This window comes from Sorex araneus, chromosome 2 (assembly GCF_027595985.1).
Source record: "Sorex araneus isolate mSorAra2 chromosome 2, mSorAra2.pri, whole genome shotgun sequence".
Classification (NCBI taxonomy): Eukaryota; Metazoa; Chordata; class Mammalia; order Eulipotyphla; family Soricidae; genus Sorex; species Sorex araneus.
Window position 1 is genome coordinate 295,219,346 of NC_073303.1, and position 20,262 is coordinate 295,239,607.

Below are 20,262 nucleotides of genomic sequence, written 5' to 3' on the forward strand. Positions count from 1 at the left end.
AGCCTGTAACTAGCATTCTCATACAACTGGGGTTATAATAAACTGCTACAGAAATAAATTATTGTGATGACGTTTGGTTAGGCAGAAAAGGAGTCTGATTTATTAATGTCTGTTTACTCTAATAGGCCAAACAAGTTTGTTCTATTCCAGAGCAGCTGAATTCCTTATCGTAGCTTCTAAACTCACAAAAAGGTGCGTTAGGTGGACCCGGTTAGTACAAATTTCTTACTTTTCAGAGAATATCAAACTGATATCCAGTAGACAGAAAATCAGAAGTTCGTTCTCCGTCTAAAAAAGTTTGTTGTTTTTTTCCCAGTAAATACTTCCACAACATATTTTTATGTAAATGTTTTTTGTTTTTGTTTTTTGCTTTTTGAGTCACATCTGGAGAGGCTCAGGGGTTACTCCTGGCTTTACACTCAGGAATACTCCTGGCGGTGCTCACTGGACCATATGGGATGCTGGGAATCGAACCCATGTCGGTCGTGTGCAAAGCAAACACCCTATCTCTCTGCTATCTCTCCAGCCCCTTTATGTAAATGTTTTATTGGACTTGAGGCTGCATGGTTCTTACCGTGTTAATGTTAATAATTTTGGCACAAAGTCATTACGCCTTCACCAATACTAAAATGCCCACTGCTATTCTGCCTGCTTCCCTGAACTTTAGAAGTGCTAACTTCCTTTTCTTTTCATTTAAAAAACCTGGTCCCAGTTAGAGAAAAATTCAATTTACGCAAGAAATTCGATGTTGGGACTAGAGATAAAGCTCAGCTCTGAGTCCATCCCTGGGACCATGTGGCACCCCAAGCTGTCAGCTCTTCTCTCGGTATTTTGACATTATGGAAAAAACATAAGGTAAAAATTAGAAACTTTCAAGCAGATTAATACAGGTTCATAGTTTAGGAAAGAAGTAATTAATATACTATGTCAAAATTTATACTTCAGGAAAATTTTTAAATTTGAAATGAAAAAATTTAAGTTGTAGCTTAACTAAAAGCTAAAGAAAAATATTACTTGCAGAGCCTCTGGAAAATAATGTGGTTTTTTTTGGCTTTGATTATGGTTATCAACCAATAGTGAAAGCAATAAGCAATAGTGAAATAGTGAAAATAGTAAGCAAACAAAATGTAACTAACATTAGAAATCATATGTATACTTTAGCAATACAGGTAAGGCTGGCAGTTTAAATTGTTTTCCACTCAATACAGTGGGGAGGCTCTGAATAAAACAGTCCCATACTTGAATGATTGAGAATGCAATAAAACTTTTAAACTTACCTGAACCAAAAATATAATAAGAAAATAAAAGTTTGCCACTCTTCTGAATTGTTCAAATAAATTTTTTGGAACAAAATTCCACACAGTATACTAAAAAAGAGAAAGAGAGATAAAAATTAATATTTAAAGATAACATATAATGAATAATTATAGTAAGAAAAATTGTATTTGTTAAACCCTTAGACAAATTCATATAAACCCGAATCACACACTGTAGTATTCTGTGTTTACTAAGTAACATATTTACACAATGCTTACTGTCTGAGTTTCAGGTTTCATACCCTACTCCTTATTTTCTTTCTCCTATAATTGAATCATAGGAGATTCAAATTATAATTTAAATGATAATTATATTAAATCATACAGTATTTAGAATAATTTTTAAGTGAGATTAAACTAGAAACTATTTTGCTGCTGAGTTCTGAAGTTTCATAGAAGTTGGAGACAGCAATCTAAAACATTTTAACCATTCATTTTGGACATCAGTTATACAAACTAGTCTAATATAATCACAAGCCAATAAAAATTCTGATACAAATATATTTTATGTACTATATACCTGTTAGAAACTGTATAATTAGGATAGTTATTCTCTAAGCATGGAAAAATAGAAAAATAACAAAATATGATAAAAAAGGTTAAAAAAAAAACTTTAGCTAAGTGATCACCAGTATAGCCACTAAGAAAAATCCCATAAAGGACATAAAATATGTCCAAATATCAATTTTTAAAGTTAGAGAGCAGAGCAGAGTGGTTAAGAACAGATGATAAGGGGTTAACTGCTGTGATCTAAATCCTAATCCAAGGTCACTGAATAACCCTGGATCTAATCTGATGCCCCATGTTCTGACTTTTATGAAGCACTGAGGACAAAACCCTGCTCATGCTAATTGCCAACTCTGTCTTTTGTTATTTTAGTAAATAGCCCATAAGTCTATAGTACTGATTTACAGGTGCAGAGCAATCTAGTACCTATTTCACTCATATCACTCCTACTCACAACTCATATATAAAAAAGATATAAAATAAGACTTTATAATAGTCTTACTTTACCCATTGCATAGTGTCTCCCTGAACTGCAAAATACCTGAGTCTAAAAACAGTTTTGATTTACTGCTCCATCTCCAGTATTTATATTACTACAACAGCTGAGGATCAACCCGTTAGCAGAACAACCAAATGAATGAATAAAATACCAATGAAAAAATTTTCAGGTAACTACCCTGGTTATCAGGCAATGAAGCATCAATGGTACTGGTGATGTACTTAAAAATATTTAAAAACTTAAAAATATTTAAAGAGGTAGTTTACTTAATTATCTCTGGGGCCATGCCAGATGGTTCAATACCATGAATTTTTAAAAAATCTTACCTACTGTATTTAATTTTTTTAAAAAAATTTTGGGTGAGGACTGGAGTGATAGCACGGCGGGTAGGGCATTTGCTTTGCACACAGCTCACCCAGTTCGATTTCTCTGTCCCTCTCGAGAGCCTGGCAAGCTACCCGTGGCGTATTCGATATGCCAAAAACAGTAACAAGTCTCACAATGGAAACATTACTGGTGCCCGCTCGAGCAAATTGATGAACAATGGGATGACAGTGCTACAGTGCTACAATTCTGGGTGATACCCAGCTGTGTTCAGGGTTTACTCCTGGCTCTGCACTCAGGGATCACTTCTGGCAGGCTTAGGCAACCATAATGGGATGCTGGGGATCAAATCCTTGTCAGCTGCATTCAAGGTAAGCATTCTCTCTGCTATACTCTCACTCCAGTCCTCAGGAGCAGCCTCTGAGTACCGAGGAGGTGTGTCTTGAAAGCCAAAAAATTATTGCTTTGTAACCAGTTTGAGACCTGAAATAGCCTTTCTCAAACGAAAGATTTTATAAACAGGCTTTGGGTATAGTAAGGGTCTACAAAAGTCTATCTGGCCTCCAGGGAGGAAGGTCAAACTGTATTTTCAATTCTAATCTGAGACGCCTAAAACCTGTGTTTGATTTTCTGAGGTAGAGGCAGCAGCAGTGGCAACAGGCTCTGGGAATGGAAATTATGTCTGGGACTTCCTGGAGCCAAGAGAAGTTGCAGCTCAAGGTTTGCATACCAAATCAACCCCAGCTGATCTTAACTTGAGGAAAGGTAGCTATCTCCACTGAAGTTAGAAGATAAAGTAAAACTTTTTCAATTTCCAAAACAAACTTGAAACTTTTTTTTTTTTTTTTTTTTTTTTTGCTCTTTAGGTCACACCCAGCGATGCACAGGGGTCACTCCTGGCTCTGCACTCAGGAATTACCCCCTGGCAGTGTTCAGGGGACCATATGGGATGCTGGGAATTGAATCTGAGTCCACCACGTGCAAGGCAAACACCCTACCCACTGTGCTATCACTCCAGCCCAAAACTTGGAACTTTTTAAGGTATTTTCTTTGAGAAGTTCAATAATACAACGAGGAGCTCAGGAAAAAGAAAGGTTTCTTGTTAATACTAGTTTACAAATGTTAGGAATTGTTTACCCATTTTCTGAAATAAAACTTCCCAGCAAACTAAGTATAAACTTTGTGCTATCTTAGGTGAATATACAGAATGGTGTTAGTATTTGTTCTAATAATATTAAGATGTATCTAAGGTAAGCAGTTTACTGTTATAAAATTATTTTAACTCTATAAAATGATCAAGACAAATGAATTAAAAACGCAATTTTCTGGGGCCGAGGATGTGGCTCAGCAACAGAGTATACTGTAACAGGTGTGAGGCCCATGTTCAATGCCAGGCACCACCCTCAAAAATAAAGTGTTATTTTCCTATAGTTACAGAGAACTTTTCTAGAGTTATGTAGCACCATGCCGTGCTAGGAGCTGAGCATTCCTGGGCATGAGCTCTGAGCACAGGGCAAGAACAGTTGCCCCCAGAACTAGCAGGTGTGACCAATAATGGGAAAAAACAAAGAAAAGATTTAAGAAAGAAAAATAGAAAGGAAGGAAAAAAAAAAGAAATTTAAGTTTAAGATAAGGTACTTACTATGGTAAATGGTAAACTAAACAAAGGTATGTCAACTATATACAATGAGCAAGATATCTGCATTTTTTTTTTTTTTGCTTTTTGGGTCACTCCTGGCTCTGCACTAAGGAATTACCCCTGGCCGGGCTCAGGGGACCATATGGGATGCTGGGAATCGAACCCAGGTCGGCCTCGTGCAAGGCAAACTCCCTACCTGCTGTGCTATTGATCCAGCCCCAAAATATCTGCATTTTAAGGGAATCAAAAAGTGTAATAATAAATAAGAGATTAAGAACAAAAGACCTAGAGCTGTTCAGAGATAAAAATAAGTGAATACAATTATAAGAAAAAATTTTATGATTAAAAACTTAATTAAAAATGACGTATTGACAGATTTTTAAAAGAAACATTTAACAAGTGGCAAATACGAAGTGAAACAAGAGAGAACATTTTGGGAGGCAGGCTAGCATAACAGGCAGAAAGAGAGGAACAAAGTTTAGCACAGTTCTGTAGGACTAAGATAATGAAGCAGGCAGTAAGAAGAAAAGTACACCTCATTTATAAAAAGCAAAACTTTGACACTGTCTATAAATATCTACTTGTCTATGATATCTACTCTTGAAAATTATGATGTAAAACATGAATTCTACAAAAAAATCTATAATCTGTAAAAAAAATTATACTTTAAAAACTGTGGCTATCGACATAATATTATGGCAAGAGTATAAAAAATGAACTTATGAAACAGCAGGTTCATAGATGATTTAGAAAGTTTAAGAAAGCAATAGTGAAAGAAAGAAAACTGAAGGGGCCAGTAAGGAAACACAGGGCTAAGGACATGGCCAACCCTTCTGACTGCCAGTACCTAGATATGGTCCTAGAGACCCCGAGAAGCACAGGAATGGCCTGGGTAATTCCAGGCACCACAGGCCCCTCACAGGAACACATCCTTGGGCCTTCTCGATGAACCACCAGCTAGCCTGGCTGGCTGAGAGTCAGGAGAGGGCCCTGCCCTTCCTGCGCACTCCTCAGAACACCCCACACTCACCATGATAGCTCCCCTTTCCTTCTCTCTGCTTTGGAACCAGCGTCCAAAATGAGATATGTCACTAACAGACATAATGCATATGTAAATAATGTGCCGACTAAAGACAGAAGCAAGGCAGGAAGAATCAGAGGTGTAAGACAAGATCCTTAGGGGGAAGATGAGCTCCAGATCAGAGGAAAATATGATAATGCTGCAAAGGAGGAAGGTGATTGCAAGACAGATTCTCCTAAAGGTGATCTATTAAGCAGCGATTCAATCGAAGGAGGACATGACCCTAAGTTGCTTTCACTGACATTGTCTGTAAGTTCACTTTCCAACAGGATAACCATTAGCCACAGGTAGCTATTGGTATTTAAAATAAATTTTAAGATTAAGTTTCTCAATTGCAGCAGCCTCATTTCCAAGGCTATGTGTAAATCTATTACCCACTATGCGGAAAACTGGTATCATTGGACAGTATGGAAAATATACCATGAGAGAAAAAGTCTATTGGGCTATCAGGCAGCATTACTCTAGAATCTTCAGTTTCAAAATAAAGTTGTTTTTTATTTAGTTATTCGTTTGCTATTATTGCAGAGCAATAACAGCACAGAGGGTAAGGCATATGTCTGCATGCAGCTGACTCAGGTTCAATCCCTGGCACCCCATGTGGTCCCCCAAATCATCCAGGAGCAATCCCTGAGTACAGAGCCAAGAATAAGCCCTGAGTACCTCCAGGTGTGCCTCACTCCTGGGAAAAATAAAAAAGTAAAAGAAAGCTGTCTTTAAAAAGCCACAGCGGGGCTGGAGAGATAGCACAGTGGGTAGGGCGTTTGCCTTGCACGTGGCCGACCCGGGTTCAAATCCCAGCATCCCATATGGTTCCCTGAGCACAGCCAGGGGTAATTCCTGAGTGCAGAGCCAGGAGTAACCCCTGTGCATTGCCAGGTGTGACACAAAAAGCAAAAAAAAAAAAAAAGCCACAGGGAAAAAATGAAACAAGGAAGTCATAGAATTTTGTTTACAGGAGAGTGATAACATTGGAGAAGTCAGGTAACCCAGGGGTTCAAAATCCAGTATCAGCACTGCCTTGTGTGCAATTCTGGATAAATTATTTCCCAGAACTTCAATGGAAGAAGCTTGTATGAAATTTGCCTTTTAGTATAGTTTCTTAGTTTAGTTGCAACTAAGGTTAATTTTTTAGAATTTTCGCTACCTGAGACTAGCAATTGGCATTATATAATTCACAGTCTTGTTAATATAAATCTATAAACTACAACGTCTTTATCCTTCTAGGGCTATAAATGGACACTAGGTTACATAAACAAATCACTTCTTAACATGAATAGTAGATATCTCTACTTTCAATAATAAAAATGTTCATTCTTACCTTAGATGAAATGATCCTATTATCTATAAATTTCTGAGGTGTGTAAAGGCCATTCTGAGGAAATCTGTTGGCTATGTAAATAGTTCTTGTGTCACTTTGATGGGGTGGGTCAAAACCCTAAGGACAAGCAAAAAAAAGGGCAATACGGTCAACAAGATTATGTACGAGACTTTTCATATATTAATTGATTAGATTACATGTTCTACTGGTCATACATTGCCTACAAAGTCAGTTAATTTAAATATTCGGAGTAAAGACCATACAGGAAACTGGTACATTGTCTCAGATATAAATTTTAATATTGTGATTAACAAGACAAATATATTTAAGTGATCAAATGTATTTCTTATAGTTATTTATTCTTTACAGTTCCCACATCTTAGAATTTCTAAAACTGAGAGTGTTAAGGTATCTTTTTGTTAACAATAATAAAAGTAACCTTGGAAAAACATCTAAAGGGAAAAAAAAAGTATAAGTTCCAATATATCCGAATCAATTGGTTGAAAGCAGATGATTTCCTCAATCTGCCCTATATGATAAAACCAAAGGGAAGGGCTCCAAAGATTTTCTAGTTGTTGATCACAAAGAGATTCTGGGAGAGAGAACCTTGGAGAGTGCATGAAATTTCTGTACTTCCCACCCAACTTCTGCCTCCGCTCCCCCCAAACTCCTGCCTCCTTATTTTGTTTGCTCTAAGCATTTTTCAACCAGCCTACTTTTAAATAACTGCTTATACTCGGGTAATTGGTAGTCCCTGTTATAACAGGTGATCTGGTAAGCAAATGTTGTTTCCTGAGCATTATGAGATGTTCTAGCAAATTAATCAAATCTGGATGGGGACTGTGGGGGGCAGGGTGATGTCACAGGAACCTCCAATCTGAACTGATCGACCAGAAGTACATGTAACAGTCAGAGCTCGGAGCTGTCCTTGGAGGTGGATGGTGGTCTTGGGAGCCAACATCCATCACCCAAAGAATCTGATGCTCTTTCTGGGAAGACTTAAAAATAGCTTGACGGTAAGAGAAAACCTCTACACACCCTCACACAGAAGCCACTACACAAAAACTTACCAGGGAATGTAACACCCTTGGCATGAAGAGCCTATACTCTGTCAGAAGTGCTACCACACGATAAAACAAAGCAAACAAAACATACAGATCTATGAAAAATACTCATGGACAAGGTTTCCGGGGGTTTCTTGCCTTTCCCCGGGCAAAGACTTCTAGTGCTTGCCCAAAATTCTATTGTAAACAACTTTGAAAATCGCAGGTGTCTAAATAAAAATCTTAAAAGAAAATCAAAAGATTCATACTCAGAGATGTCAAACTCCAGGAGAGCTACATAGCCAAGACAGGATCTATCACATCTGATGAGGTTTATCCATAGCAACTAGGTTTCAAAGTACTTATAATTCCCAAAGTACTTATAATTCACTGGGCAAGCAAGATCTTGCCCAGATTGCTTTGATACAATCGTCTATTTGTGCTAGTCACATTGTTAGTTGACTCCCTGAAATATAAACATATGCTATGAATTTCTCATCTCAAATTTAGATTAGTTCTCAAAGTATATTTAGTAATAATTTCTTACGGAAGAATTATCACTGATAAAAATCCTGTATTTTATTCTTATAGTACTGAGCTCTTTTTTCCAGAGTAGCAAGCAAATCTTTAAGACTCCTTTAGTAACTTTCTGGAAGTCCATCACAGGCTGAGAGCAATAAAAAAAAAAAAACATCAAGAGTTCTGTTTTGATTCTAATAAGCAATGATTTGGGGGCTGAGTAATAGTAAAACAGGTAGGGCATTTGCTTTGCACATGGGTGGTCGACCTGGGTTCAATCCCCCATATCCTATATGGTCCCCCAAGCACTGCTAGGAGTCATCCCTGAGTGCACAACCAGGAGCAACCCCTGAGCACTGCTGAATGTGATCAAAAAAGTGAAAAAATAAAAACAAACAAAAACCTAATAAGCAATGATTTAATTTTTATTAGATTTGGGGGTCAGAGAGATAGTGCAGTGGGTAAGGCATTTGCCTTACACATGGTCAATCTGGATTCGATCCCCAGCATCCCACAAGGTCCCCGAGCCTGCCAGGAGTGAGCTCTGAGGGAGTTAAGTTCTGAGCATAACCAGGTGTGGCCCAAAAACAAAAACAAATTTTTTTTAAAAAATTTTGAGGCCAGAGTGATAGCACAGCAGGTAGTGGCTGACCTGGGTCTGATCCTCGGCATCCCATATAGTCCTCCTCGCACTGCCAGGATTAATTCCCGAGTGCAAAACCAGGAGCAGCCCCCGAGCACCACTGAGTGTGCCACCCCACCAAACTAAAACAACAATAATAAAATTTGTTAGATTTTCATCATACTTAGGGGCTATTTATAGTACTGCTATATTAGTAAAAGGCCAAGTAATTCCGTTTCTATCAACAATAATTCACTTTTAGATATTACGAAGAACTCCAGGCTGGAGCGATAGCACAGTGGTTGGGCGTTCCCCTTTCAGGTGGCCGACCGGAGTTCGATTCCCCCACCCCTCTCGGAGAGCCCGGCAAGCTACCAAGAGTATGGAGCCCGCACGGCAGAGCCTGGCAAGCTACCAGCATATTGGATATGCCAAAAACAGTAATAATAAGTCTCTCAATGAGAGACGTTAGTGGTGCCCACTCGAACAAATCGATGAGCAACGGGATGACAGTGACAGTGATGAAGAACGCCAGCTTAGCAATCTACAATGTGGCAGCCATTCCATACTTGGTGGCTCTGTCAAGTGTCCATTACGCTTGGGTACACTCAGTGGAGAGTCCCATACTGCCTAGAGGGATCCTTTGTTTAGTCTGTAAGAATATTAGCAGCGCTATGTATAGTTTTTAACTGCTGTGATTCTTGCTTTTAGATTTTTATTGTTATAATCTTAGAAATAGCTAGTATAGGGCTGTACAAATTAAATGTGCTTGTATGCGCAACAAAAACAAGATGCAGTCTGGGGGTTGGGGAGGCAGATCCAAAGACCAGTGCACTTGCTTTGCATGTGGGAACCTGAGGCTCAGTGCCTTGCACCGCATGGCCTCCCAGCCCCCACTGGGAGGGACCCCTGAGCACCACTAGGTTTGGTCCCATAACTAAAACTGAGTAAAAGCCATCAAGTTGAACTTTGTTGGTGCTGTTAATAGTGATGGCATTTTGTGGATGCGACAGTATGTGAAAAATCAGCCTCTACAGGGCAGGAGAGAAAGCTGAAGAGGTAGCACTTGGTTAGCAAGTGGCAAGACCCTAAACTTAATCCCAGGCAATGTACACAGGGTCCCTCCCACCTACCCCACCCCCAGCACTGCCACGTGACCTGGAATACTGGGCGGGGCTCTGCCCTGATATTTTAATAAATGAGCTACTGTATATTTTCAAGATCAGTTTCTTCAAGGATAACATATAGTACATGCAAACTTACTTCCTCAGATATTTCCTTTTACACATTCACTATTGTCCGGTAGTTATATCTCACTGGGGTACAAAGAGCAGCTCTATTCAAACCAGATTTGAAACTATTGCACTATCTGAAATATCACAATCATCTTAAAGATACGTGGACTTTATTCAACATCTACCTATTGATTTTAAGTACTATCTTAAAGTACAAAGGACTATGTGTGTTGTTATATACTCAAGCAAATCATAACATACTCAACTCAGTAAACAAATGAATAAGCGAACAGTGTGACTCATACAGCTGCATTAAAAAGGGTTAACAGAAAGTCTGCTTGTAAAGCTCATTAAGTTATAGGAGAGAAAAAGAGGTAATTAGAATGTTAGACTGCAGGAGGTATATTTACTCATATAACAGTAAGTTACATGCCAGTCATGTGCATTTCTGGAATAATTTTTTAATTAAAACTGAGGTTCAGAAATATATATATATATATATACACATGTATTATTATTTCTTTTTAAAGAACCTAGACAATGACACAAAGCTACTGTATTTCCCACAAAGATGAGAATTCACTGTTATATGCATCTAAAGTTAAGAAACAAAAGCAAAATAAAGAGCCACGAAAAATGTATCTCTCTCTCCTCTCCCCCACCCCCAACCTTGAACGGACCTTCTGGCGCGCAAATGCTTCTCATTTTCCATTCACCTCTACTGAATGATCTGAACCAATGAGCACATAGCAAGGTTTTCGAATTCCTGAAAATTCTAACAATGACTTCAAAGGGATACATTCAAATATCCAAAAAATGAAATTTTAAATACATTTCAAGACATCCTCATTTAAACTGACAAGCACCAGGGAGAGTGGAGCTGAGGAGTCAGTCAAATGCTGGCCTGCACCAGGACCTGCGCTCGATCCCAGGGCAGGCACCGCACACCGTAGCCCTAAGAGCCCCCGGCAGCACTGGGATCCCAGGGCAGGCACCGCACACCGTAGCCCTAAGAGCCCCCGGCAGCACTGGGATCCCAGGGCAGGCACCGCACACCGTAGCCCTAAGAGCCCCCAGCAGCACTGGGATCCCAGGGCAGGCACCGCACACCGTAGCCCTAAGAGCCCCCAGCAGCACTGGGATCCCAGGGCAGGCACCGCACACCGTAGCCCTAAGAGCCCCCAGCAGCACTGGGATCCCAGGGCAGGCACCGCACACCGTAGCCCTAAGAGCCCCCGGCAGCACTGGGATCCCAGGGCAGGCACCGCACACCGTAGCCCTAAGAGCCCCCGGCAGCACTGGGATCCCAGGGCAGGCACCGCACACCGTAGCCCTAAGAGCCCCCGGCAGCACTGGGCCGGAGCGGCACTGCATCGCCGGGTCCGAGCACAGCTGGCCACGTGTACCGGGAGTGCTCCCAGACCTCCAGAACTGACTCGAGAGGATCCCCCACCCCCAAATAAAGTACAATACGGTAAGAATAATAATGTCTGCCCTTACCCCCAAGGCTGCTTTCAATAAACATCCTTTGGATGGGTTTTAAACTTTTTAGTCATGGTTAATTCACCTGATCTTAGCAGGCGAATTAAGTGATTGCAATTCTGCATTGATGCATGACACTGTTACATTTTTTCATAAACAAAATAGCTGTTTCATTTTTATGACTATAAGGACAGCTAAATGTTTCCTAGAAAGTCAGCCAGCTAGCATCTCTGTAGCAACTTAAATAAGTCATGAAATAAATTAAATAAAAGTGAGGCTGGAGGGATAGTACAGCAGGCAGGACACTTGCCTGGCATGTGGCCAACCCAAATTTGATTCCCGAATCACAACTGGTCCCTCAAACTCACTAGGAGTGATCCCTAGCACAGAGCCAGGAGTATGCCCTGAGCATTACTAGGTGTGGCTCAAAGAGACAAAAGAAAAGAGTATATATAAATAAAAGTGTGGAGGCTGGAGCGATAGATAGCACAGCGGGTAGGGCGCTTGCCTTGCACCTATGGGTTTGATTCCCAACATCCCATATGGTCCCCCGAGCACCGCCAGGGGTAATTCCCGAGTGCATAAGCCAGGAGTAATCTCTGTGCATTGCCGGGTGTGATGCAAAAAAATAAATAAATAATAAACAAGAAAATAAAGAAATAGAAGTGTGTCTCAAGTGAAGAAAGTGACTTATTAAGCTGATTTTATCAGCGGGCTTTGGATCTGTGAATCTCTGAAATTGTACGCGAATTTATACATATGTATCCTTCTGATTACAGTGCAAAGTTCTCATAAGATTTCATGACTGGAAGTGTAAAACCACACATATCAAAGCTTCCTTTTTTGTTCTGTTTGGGCTGCCACCCTGCTGTGCTCGGGGCTTACTCCTGGAGTCCGTTTGTGGTGCTGGGGCTCAAACCAGGGTGAGTCACGTGCAAGGGGTCACCATCTCCATATTCCAGTCTAAAAAATAACCTGCAAATCTGTTCCAATAATCCCTCTAAGTCAACACAAACGTGTTATTAAATTAGCTTGTAACAGTGTGAAACGCATCTTCAAGTCATACTCCTTACAGCAAGCACTACCAGGAATTTGAGGGCACTGAGAAAGAAACACAATCCCAACACCCTCATGACTAGGTTAACGCTGCAAGGCCCAGGCTGGGGACTCTGGCACACACTACACTTTTGGTTGTCATCCCAGAATACCCACTCAACAGTCTCAACTCCCTGATAATACCTGATCCTTTATCATTTGGTCTCTTCTCATCTTGAACAAGAAAAGTAGTCAGATAGATTAATGCTAGTCTAGCTATCCTAATTTTAATAATAAAAAAAAATTCTGGCAACTTCATTAAAAAAAAAAAAAACTGCAGTGGGGTGAGAGACACAGTGTAAAGGTTAAAGCACACACCTTCCACGCCAGCAGCTGGGGTTGCTCCCTGACACACCACACGCTCTCCCTAGCACCGCCAGGAGCAGCCCCAGGGTCCCACAGCAGGACTCTGGAGACCCCCCAGCCTCGCTGGACAGCCTGAGGAGTCCCGCAGGCTAATATGTAGAGCACAGGCTTCGGAAGCAAATAGATTTAAAAATCAAAACATACTCTGAAATCAGAGTAAGAAATAACAGCTCTCTTCTCAGCCTCAAAACAAATAAACGGGAGGGAGGTGGAAAACAATCTCAGAATGGTGTTTAGAGGCAGACCTCAAACAGAGAAGACTGAGTCGACACCTCTGTTTAAAATTCCCCTTGGGCCACACTCGGCAGTGCTCCGGGGTTGGGTGGGTGTTGCTCTTCAGCAGCGCCAGAGGATGAATGCAGTGCCAAGCTCAAACCGGGACTCCACATGCAGAGCACGCACTCCAGCCCGCACCCCCCTCCCAGCCATCCCCGTCCCAAGAGACGCCTTTGTAACTGCTAACTGGTGAGACCTAAGGAAAAACCTATCTTTGACTCAAAGCAATACCTGATAATTAATCGCAACATTTTATAAATATATCATCCTCTATTATCCTAAAATTCCAAAGTTTTCATGAAAAAGAAAAAAACATTACACATAAAGGAGTCATGAGACTAATATGACAGTCCTGTGATTAAGCTGTGTCACACTTATTTGAAGTGAAGAATATCTGTAGGATTCACAAGCAGGCAAATAAAATGTATTTCCTACACTTACTCTTTTTGTTTGCTTCTGACCCACACTCGGAGGTGCTCGGGTTTACTCCTTGCTCTGTGCTCAGGGGACCACAGGTGGTGCCCAGGACTGAACTGGTCAGCTCCATGACAGGTAAGCCATCTTACTTGCTGTCCTAGCGTTCCTGCTCTGATTCAGATCATTCTTACATGTGATCTACTTCCACCATTATCGGCACTGCTACCTTGTAAGCAATGGGATGTATTCAGAGGTCAGAAGAAGGGCTAGGCCAAATGAGAAACTTTTTGGTGTAAGCAAATGACAAGCATATATTTAGAGTGTTGAAATGAGGCAGTTGATAAAGAGGGAGAAACAGTAATGATGGGAAAGGAAAAAGTATTGGTTAGAGGAGAAAAATGATTAACCCAAGGTATAAAGGACCAACTTTAGGAAGGGATAGGCACTCTTCCTCATTTGAAATGGAGTTTTCTTTTTTTTTTTTTAAAGCTGAGACCATACATTATCATCTTTTCTATTTTAGTACTAAGTCTAGGAAATCCCTTGAGGGGATTCATGCGCCCATGTGCCACGGACCTCACGTCTTCCTAGGGCCTCCTGCACGTCCTCACCCTCTGTGACTGCTCACAGTCACATCACGAGTCTTCCCTATAGGATTCAATTAACTGTACTTCATGTTTACTTTTTTAAAAACTACTGATAGATACTTCCTGTGCCATCAAAGTCCACAGGGCCGGGGAGGTACTTCAGGGCTCAGGGTAAATGTCCTGTGTGCCCTGGGTTTCATTCCCAGCACCTCATGGTCCCCCAAGCACCACTGGGTGTGGCCTAGGAGCCTCTGAGCAGCACAGGGGAGGGACTACAGGGCCCGAAGCACCACAGCCTCAAGTCCCTGCACTCTAACACGGACCTGGCTGGCTGAGCGTCACTGGGAGGTGAGAAAAAGGCCTTCCGAGCACTGCTTAGGAGCAATGCCCCTCAAACCTCACTTGTTTTTTCCTCAAGACTGCTGCCTAGGGGCTGGACCAATAGCACAGCAGGTAGGGCGTTTGCCTTGCATGAGGCCGACCCGGGTTCGAATCCCAGCATCCCATATGGTCCCCCGAGCATCGCCAGGAGTAATTCCTGAGTGCATAAGCCAGGAGTAACCCCTGTGCATCGCCGGGTATGAACCAAACCCCCCCCCCCAAAAAAAAAAAAAGTCTGCTGCCGAGACCTTTGTCCTACTCTATTCTTCAGCCTTCTCTTACTCACTGGCATTTAAAGATGATAAAACAGAGAAGTAGAAGAAATTAGGGAAAACTACTCAGATTGGTCACTCTTGCCCGGATTGCTACACTGGCTGGGAAAAAAAACAAACTGAAAACTGGACTCAAGTTCCGTCTTTGGCATTCATTAGCTACTGACCTTGAAACAGTTCACATATTATTGGACCTGCTCCTTTTATTTCACAAAAGTAAAAATAAAGACTTTTTTCTTTGGTTAAGAAGATGTAACTAGCCTAAATACGAGATAATCATTTCTATAATCAGGGACTAATCCCTTGAGATTCCAGGCGTGGAAATAGACAGTCTTAAGCTCACCCTCTTTGTTATGGTAAGAGCCAAGAGGACCCTCCTGTATCTGGGTCCTGTGGTCTGGTTCACTGGAGGCTGGGGAAAGCTGTGTATATTTAACTATGTGTATGTGTAAAATCTCCAGAGAGACCATGTATCTGTTTTTTTTTTTTTTGAGTGAAGGCAAATTAGGAAGCTTTGCACAAGAAATAAAGTAAGTCCAATGGTTAACTCTAGAAATAAGAAGTCACACAAATAAAAACTCAGAAAAACAGAATCAACTCTAAATTGAAAACAGGTAAGAAAATTAAAATTGGTGAACTGGAAGTAGAAACTAAGAAATTCACACTAAAAGCAGAACAGAGAAAATAAAGAAACGTGGAAAAGTAAGTAAGAGGTAGAGGGGATAAATTAATATCAAACAAGAGTTCCAGAAAATGAAGAGTAGAGGCCAAGAAGCAATGTTTAAGGAAAAATAACGGACAAAAAAATTAAATTGAAGAAATAAGTCTTCAACTGGAAGCACACATAAGTGCAGAATTAGATAAGCAAAAGGAAAAAAAATATGACGGGCAAAATATAATAAAATTGCAAAATGAAGGACATTCTCAACAAAGCAGTAGCAATTAAATTTAAAAATGTTTCTCAACAGCAATAATAAATGTGGGGAAGTAATGGAGCAAGAAGTATTTTCAACACGTTGAGCAAAAGTAACTGCTTATCCAGAATTTCATACTAAGTAAAACTCAATAGTAAATATAATAATGACTGAAAGTTCACTATAATAAGTACTTCCTTTAAAAATAACTAAATATACCTTAGCAAGAATAAAAATAATCCAGAAGGAAAAAGGACAAGAATGGAGTGCTAAAAGGAGGTAAAGTGATATATGTGATAACCTTTCAGTAACTGTATTGCAGAGAGAGAGAGAGAGAGGGGGGGGGAGGGAGAGAGAGAGACAGAGAGGAGGGGGGAAAGGGAGGGAGAGGGAGAGGGGAGAGAGGAAGAGAAAGAGAGAGGGAAGGAGGGAGAGGGAGGGGGTGGAGGGGAGAGAGGGAAAGCTGTCCCCATGGTGAAGGGTGGGGTAACACACTGGTGACAGAACAAGAGTTGGAACATAGTATGACTGAAACCCAATCATGAGCAACTTTGTAACTGTGTATCTCTTGGTGATTCATTTTTTAAAAGGGGGGAAAAAAAGAAAAGCAATGATGAATAAAAGAAATCACTAAATCCTTAGAATAAATCAAACTGCTTAAAAATAAGAAATATTTTAAGTTTAAAAGAGTCAGAACTAGCATATTATGGAAAAATATTTGCAAATAACATAACTGTCAAATAAGGGCTATAAAATCAGAATATATAATCCACACAATTAAAAAAAAAAGTAATGAGCATAAAGACCTGGACAGACATTTCTCCAAAAATGATATACAAGTGGCTAATAAAGACAGTAACTTTTTATTATTATATTTTTTGTTTTGATTTCTGTACCACATCGGAAATGCTCAGGGCTTCCTCCTGGCTCTGTGCTCAAGAATTTCTGCTGGCGGACTTAGTGGGCCCTAATGGGTGCCAGGATGGTTCTGGACCTACAGTGTGCAAGCAGCTTCCTACCCTTTACTGTTTCTTACTCCAACTTTCTTTTCTTTATTTTTCCCCAGTCAAGATCATCTGCTTCAGGGGCTGTAGTGATAGCACAGCAGGTAAGGTGAAATACAACCTGGGTTCGATCTCTGGCATCCCATATAGTTCCCTGAGTAACAGCAGGAGTAATTTCTGAGTGTACAGCCAGGCAGGCAGAACTCCTGAGCATCACCAGGTGTGACCCAAAAAGAAAAAAAAAATTATTACATACTTCTTAAAGTCAAGGAGCAAAGCACCACCCCCTGTTTCATCTCTCCTGACCTGACTACTCCCAGCTGTTGTCATGAGTACTGCGGACTCCACGCCAGGCTGTTTTCACTCATGGCGCCCCAGAGAGGGGTGGGTGAGAACCCTCCCCGCCCCAAGGGACCCAGCCCCAGCAGCCACCTCCAATACCCAATTGCCGCCACGCTCCAGGCCGCTTTCCAGACACATTGACACTTCCTACCCATTTTCCATAATTACCACACTGTATTTGATGGAGTTCAGACAGCAGGCAACAAATCAGAGAGTATATACATACATACCTCTCGGAGAGTCTGGCAAGCTACCGAGAGTATCCCTCCTGCACGGCAGAGCCTGGCAAGCTACCCGTGGCATATTCGATATGCCAAAAACAGTAACATAGGTCTCACTCCCCTGACCCTGAAATAGCCTCCAATCATTGGGAAAGACTAATAAAGAGAGGTTGCTAAAATCTCAGGGCTGGGAGGAATAGAGATGTTACTGCTGCCCGCTCAAGTAAATCGAGAACAATGGGATGACAGTGATACAGTGAAGGACATTTGAAATATTCAACAGAAAAATCAAAATCAAAATCACAATAAAGGGGCTGGAGAGACAGCATAAGAATTATGGCATGGCCTTGCAACAGGTGACCCTGTTCAATCCCCAGAAACATCAAGAGTGATCTCTGTGCAGAGCCAGAAGTAACCTCTGACAACACTTTGGTGTAGCCCCAAAATAAAACAAACAAAACCCCCCCCAAATGAGATAACATTTCATTCACTATATGATGATCGTAACAAAAGCAAGGCTCTGAAGACACGTGAATATATTGCTGGTGTGAGTTTACAATGGTCACTTTGGAAAAAATTCTCACAAAGTTCAAAATATGGTTAACATTTAACTCCATGATTCCACTCCATTATTAAAACCAGAAAAATGAAGATATGTACGTACAAAGATGCATAGGACTGGTTAAAGAATTATTTGCAATAGTAAAATAGGTGGAAAGAAACTAAATGTCCATTAACTGATAAATGGATAAACAAAATGTGGTATGCTAATACAGTGCAATAGATTTGGCAAGAAAAAAAGAGAGAAAGGAGAGTAGTTTTGATACAAGCTACACCATGGTCCATGAACATTGGAAACATCTCACTAGGTGGAAGATGACAATCACAAGACACCAGATGTCAGGGGGCACTATTTATAGAACTGCCCAGAGCAGGCAAGTCTTGAGAGAAAGTAGATTAGTGACTGAACAGGCTTGAAGAAAGAGAGTAAGAAGCAATAGGTAGGAGTCCTTTAAGAGGAATATAAAATGTTTACAACCAGTGTGGCTAGACAACTCAATAAATTTACTAAAACAAAAACAAGAACAAGGGGCTGGAGCGATAGCACAGCGGGTAGGGCATTTGCCTTGCACGCGGCCGACCCGGGTTCTAATCCCAGCATCCCATATGGTCCCCTGAGCACAGCCAGGTGTAATTCCTGAGTGAAGAGCCAGGAGTAACCCCTGTGCATAGCCGGGTGTGACCCAAAAACCAAAAAAAAAAAAAAAAAAACAAGAACAAAACAACCAATTGTTAATTGCACATATCAAAGGGATCAACTGAGGGCTGGCGTTCTGGCCATGACCCACAGCACTGCATGACAGCCTCAAGCACCACTTGGAGTAGCCCCTGAGCATTGCCGGATGTGGTCCAGAATGCCAAATCCAAATAAAACCAAAAAAGGATAAACTGGGATAGGAGCATAGCTCAATAAAACTGGTAAAAGAAAAGAAAGAATTATTATGCAATCAAACTTGTAGGCGTAACATGGAATATTTTTGTGAAAGCCTTCTAAATGCAGGTCCAGGAAAATAGAACAGAAGGGAAGGTGCCTGCCTTGCACGGGATGGCCTCCCTGGCACCATGTGTGGCTCCCCTAAGAACCACCAGGAGTGATCTCTGAGCACAGGACGAGGAGGAAGTCTTGAGTACAGGAGGTGTGGCCCAAAACCCACCCACCCACACACACAAAAACAAACAAACAAAAAACCAAAAACAAAACTTCTAAATCCCTCCTTATAGAGAGATAGAATAATATACAAGCAGCTAGAGAAATACAAGATTGAAATACAATCTGTGACTCTATATCATCAAAGGGAAATGCATGAAAAGAAACAAATTCAATGCAAAGTTCATCCAAATCCTACAATTTTCCACTGAGTCACATAATCTGATGATTATCATGTGAAACATCATATGAAAGATAAAAGATCCGATGCAGAATTAATAAGATGGAGGGGGATAGGGATGAAGCTTGATCCCAATACTCCAAGAACAGATGCCACACGGAGGCTGGGGAGTGGCCTCAATGGTCCTCAGCAGCCTCACATGGCCTTATGCATGCATGAATCAGACACACGGACACACACACAGATGCCAGGAAGTGGCTTCTGGCCTGGTATAGTACATCAGCCCCCATAAAATAAAGTAAAATTGTTCTTTTTTCCCCAATCAGGTAACGAGATGATCCATCATAAAAAAAAAAAAGCTAAAATTAAGTCAATAGACCACTGCTGCACTGTAATGTAATATTCACCTATTCAATAAGAAGGAATAAAACAGAAGAACCTCTAAGAACAAGATATCAAGTAAATGAGAATGCTGGCAGCACAAATTAGTAGGGAAAAAATGGCTCATTTAGGGGCTGGAGAGATGATACAGTGGCTAAGGCATTTGCCTTGCGTGTGATCAACCCAGGTTCGATCCCCGGCATGCCATATGGTCCCAAGTGCCCTGCCAGGAATAACTCCTGAGTGCAGAGCAAGGAGTAATCTCTGAGAATCACTGGTTGTAGCCCCAAAACAAATAAAAAACCCCAATCAAATAAAGATGGCTTATCAAGTAAGCAACATAGGAATAGTAACTTTCCACATGGGAGAAAATAAATTCTTTGTTCCATATATAAAAATCAAGTAAGGGCTTATTAAAGACCTAAATGCTGAGAATTTCATGCCAATTTGAGGAAAACACTAGAAAAATAACTTTATGATCTGGTAGCGCCCAGCACATGTGGTACCCCGTCCTGAATGTGGATTGAGGTGG

The 20,262-nt window shown here is 40.9% G+C and overlaps 1 protein-coding gene across 4 annotated transcripts in view; it reads right to left on the reverse strand.

Annotated features, from left to right (window-relative positions):
- The window catches only part of ATP11B (ATPase phospholipid transporting 11B (putative)), a 116,078-nt gene that overhangs the window by 87,639 nt on the left and 8,177 nt on the right, over positions 1-20,262 (reverse strand). For all 4 annotated transcript variants that reach the window (XM_055124852.1, XM_055124853.1, XM_055124851.1 and 1 more), the window contains exons 2-3: positions 6,685-6,801; positions 1,278-1,367 (exon numbers count right to left, since the gene is read on the reverse strand). In XM_055124852.1, coding sequence (XP_054980827.1) covers positions 1,278-1,367; positions 6,685-6,801 — 207 coding nt within the window. The remainder of the gene's footprint in view (positions 1-1,277; positions 1,368-6,684; positions 6,802-20,262) is intronic.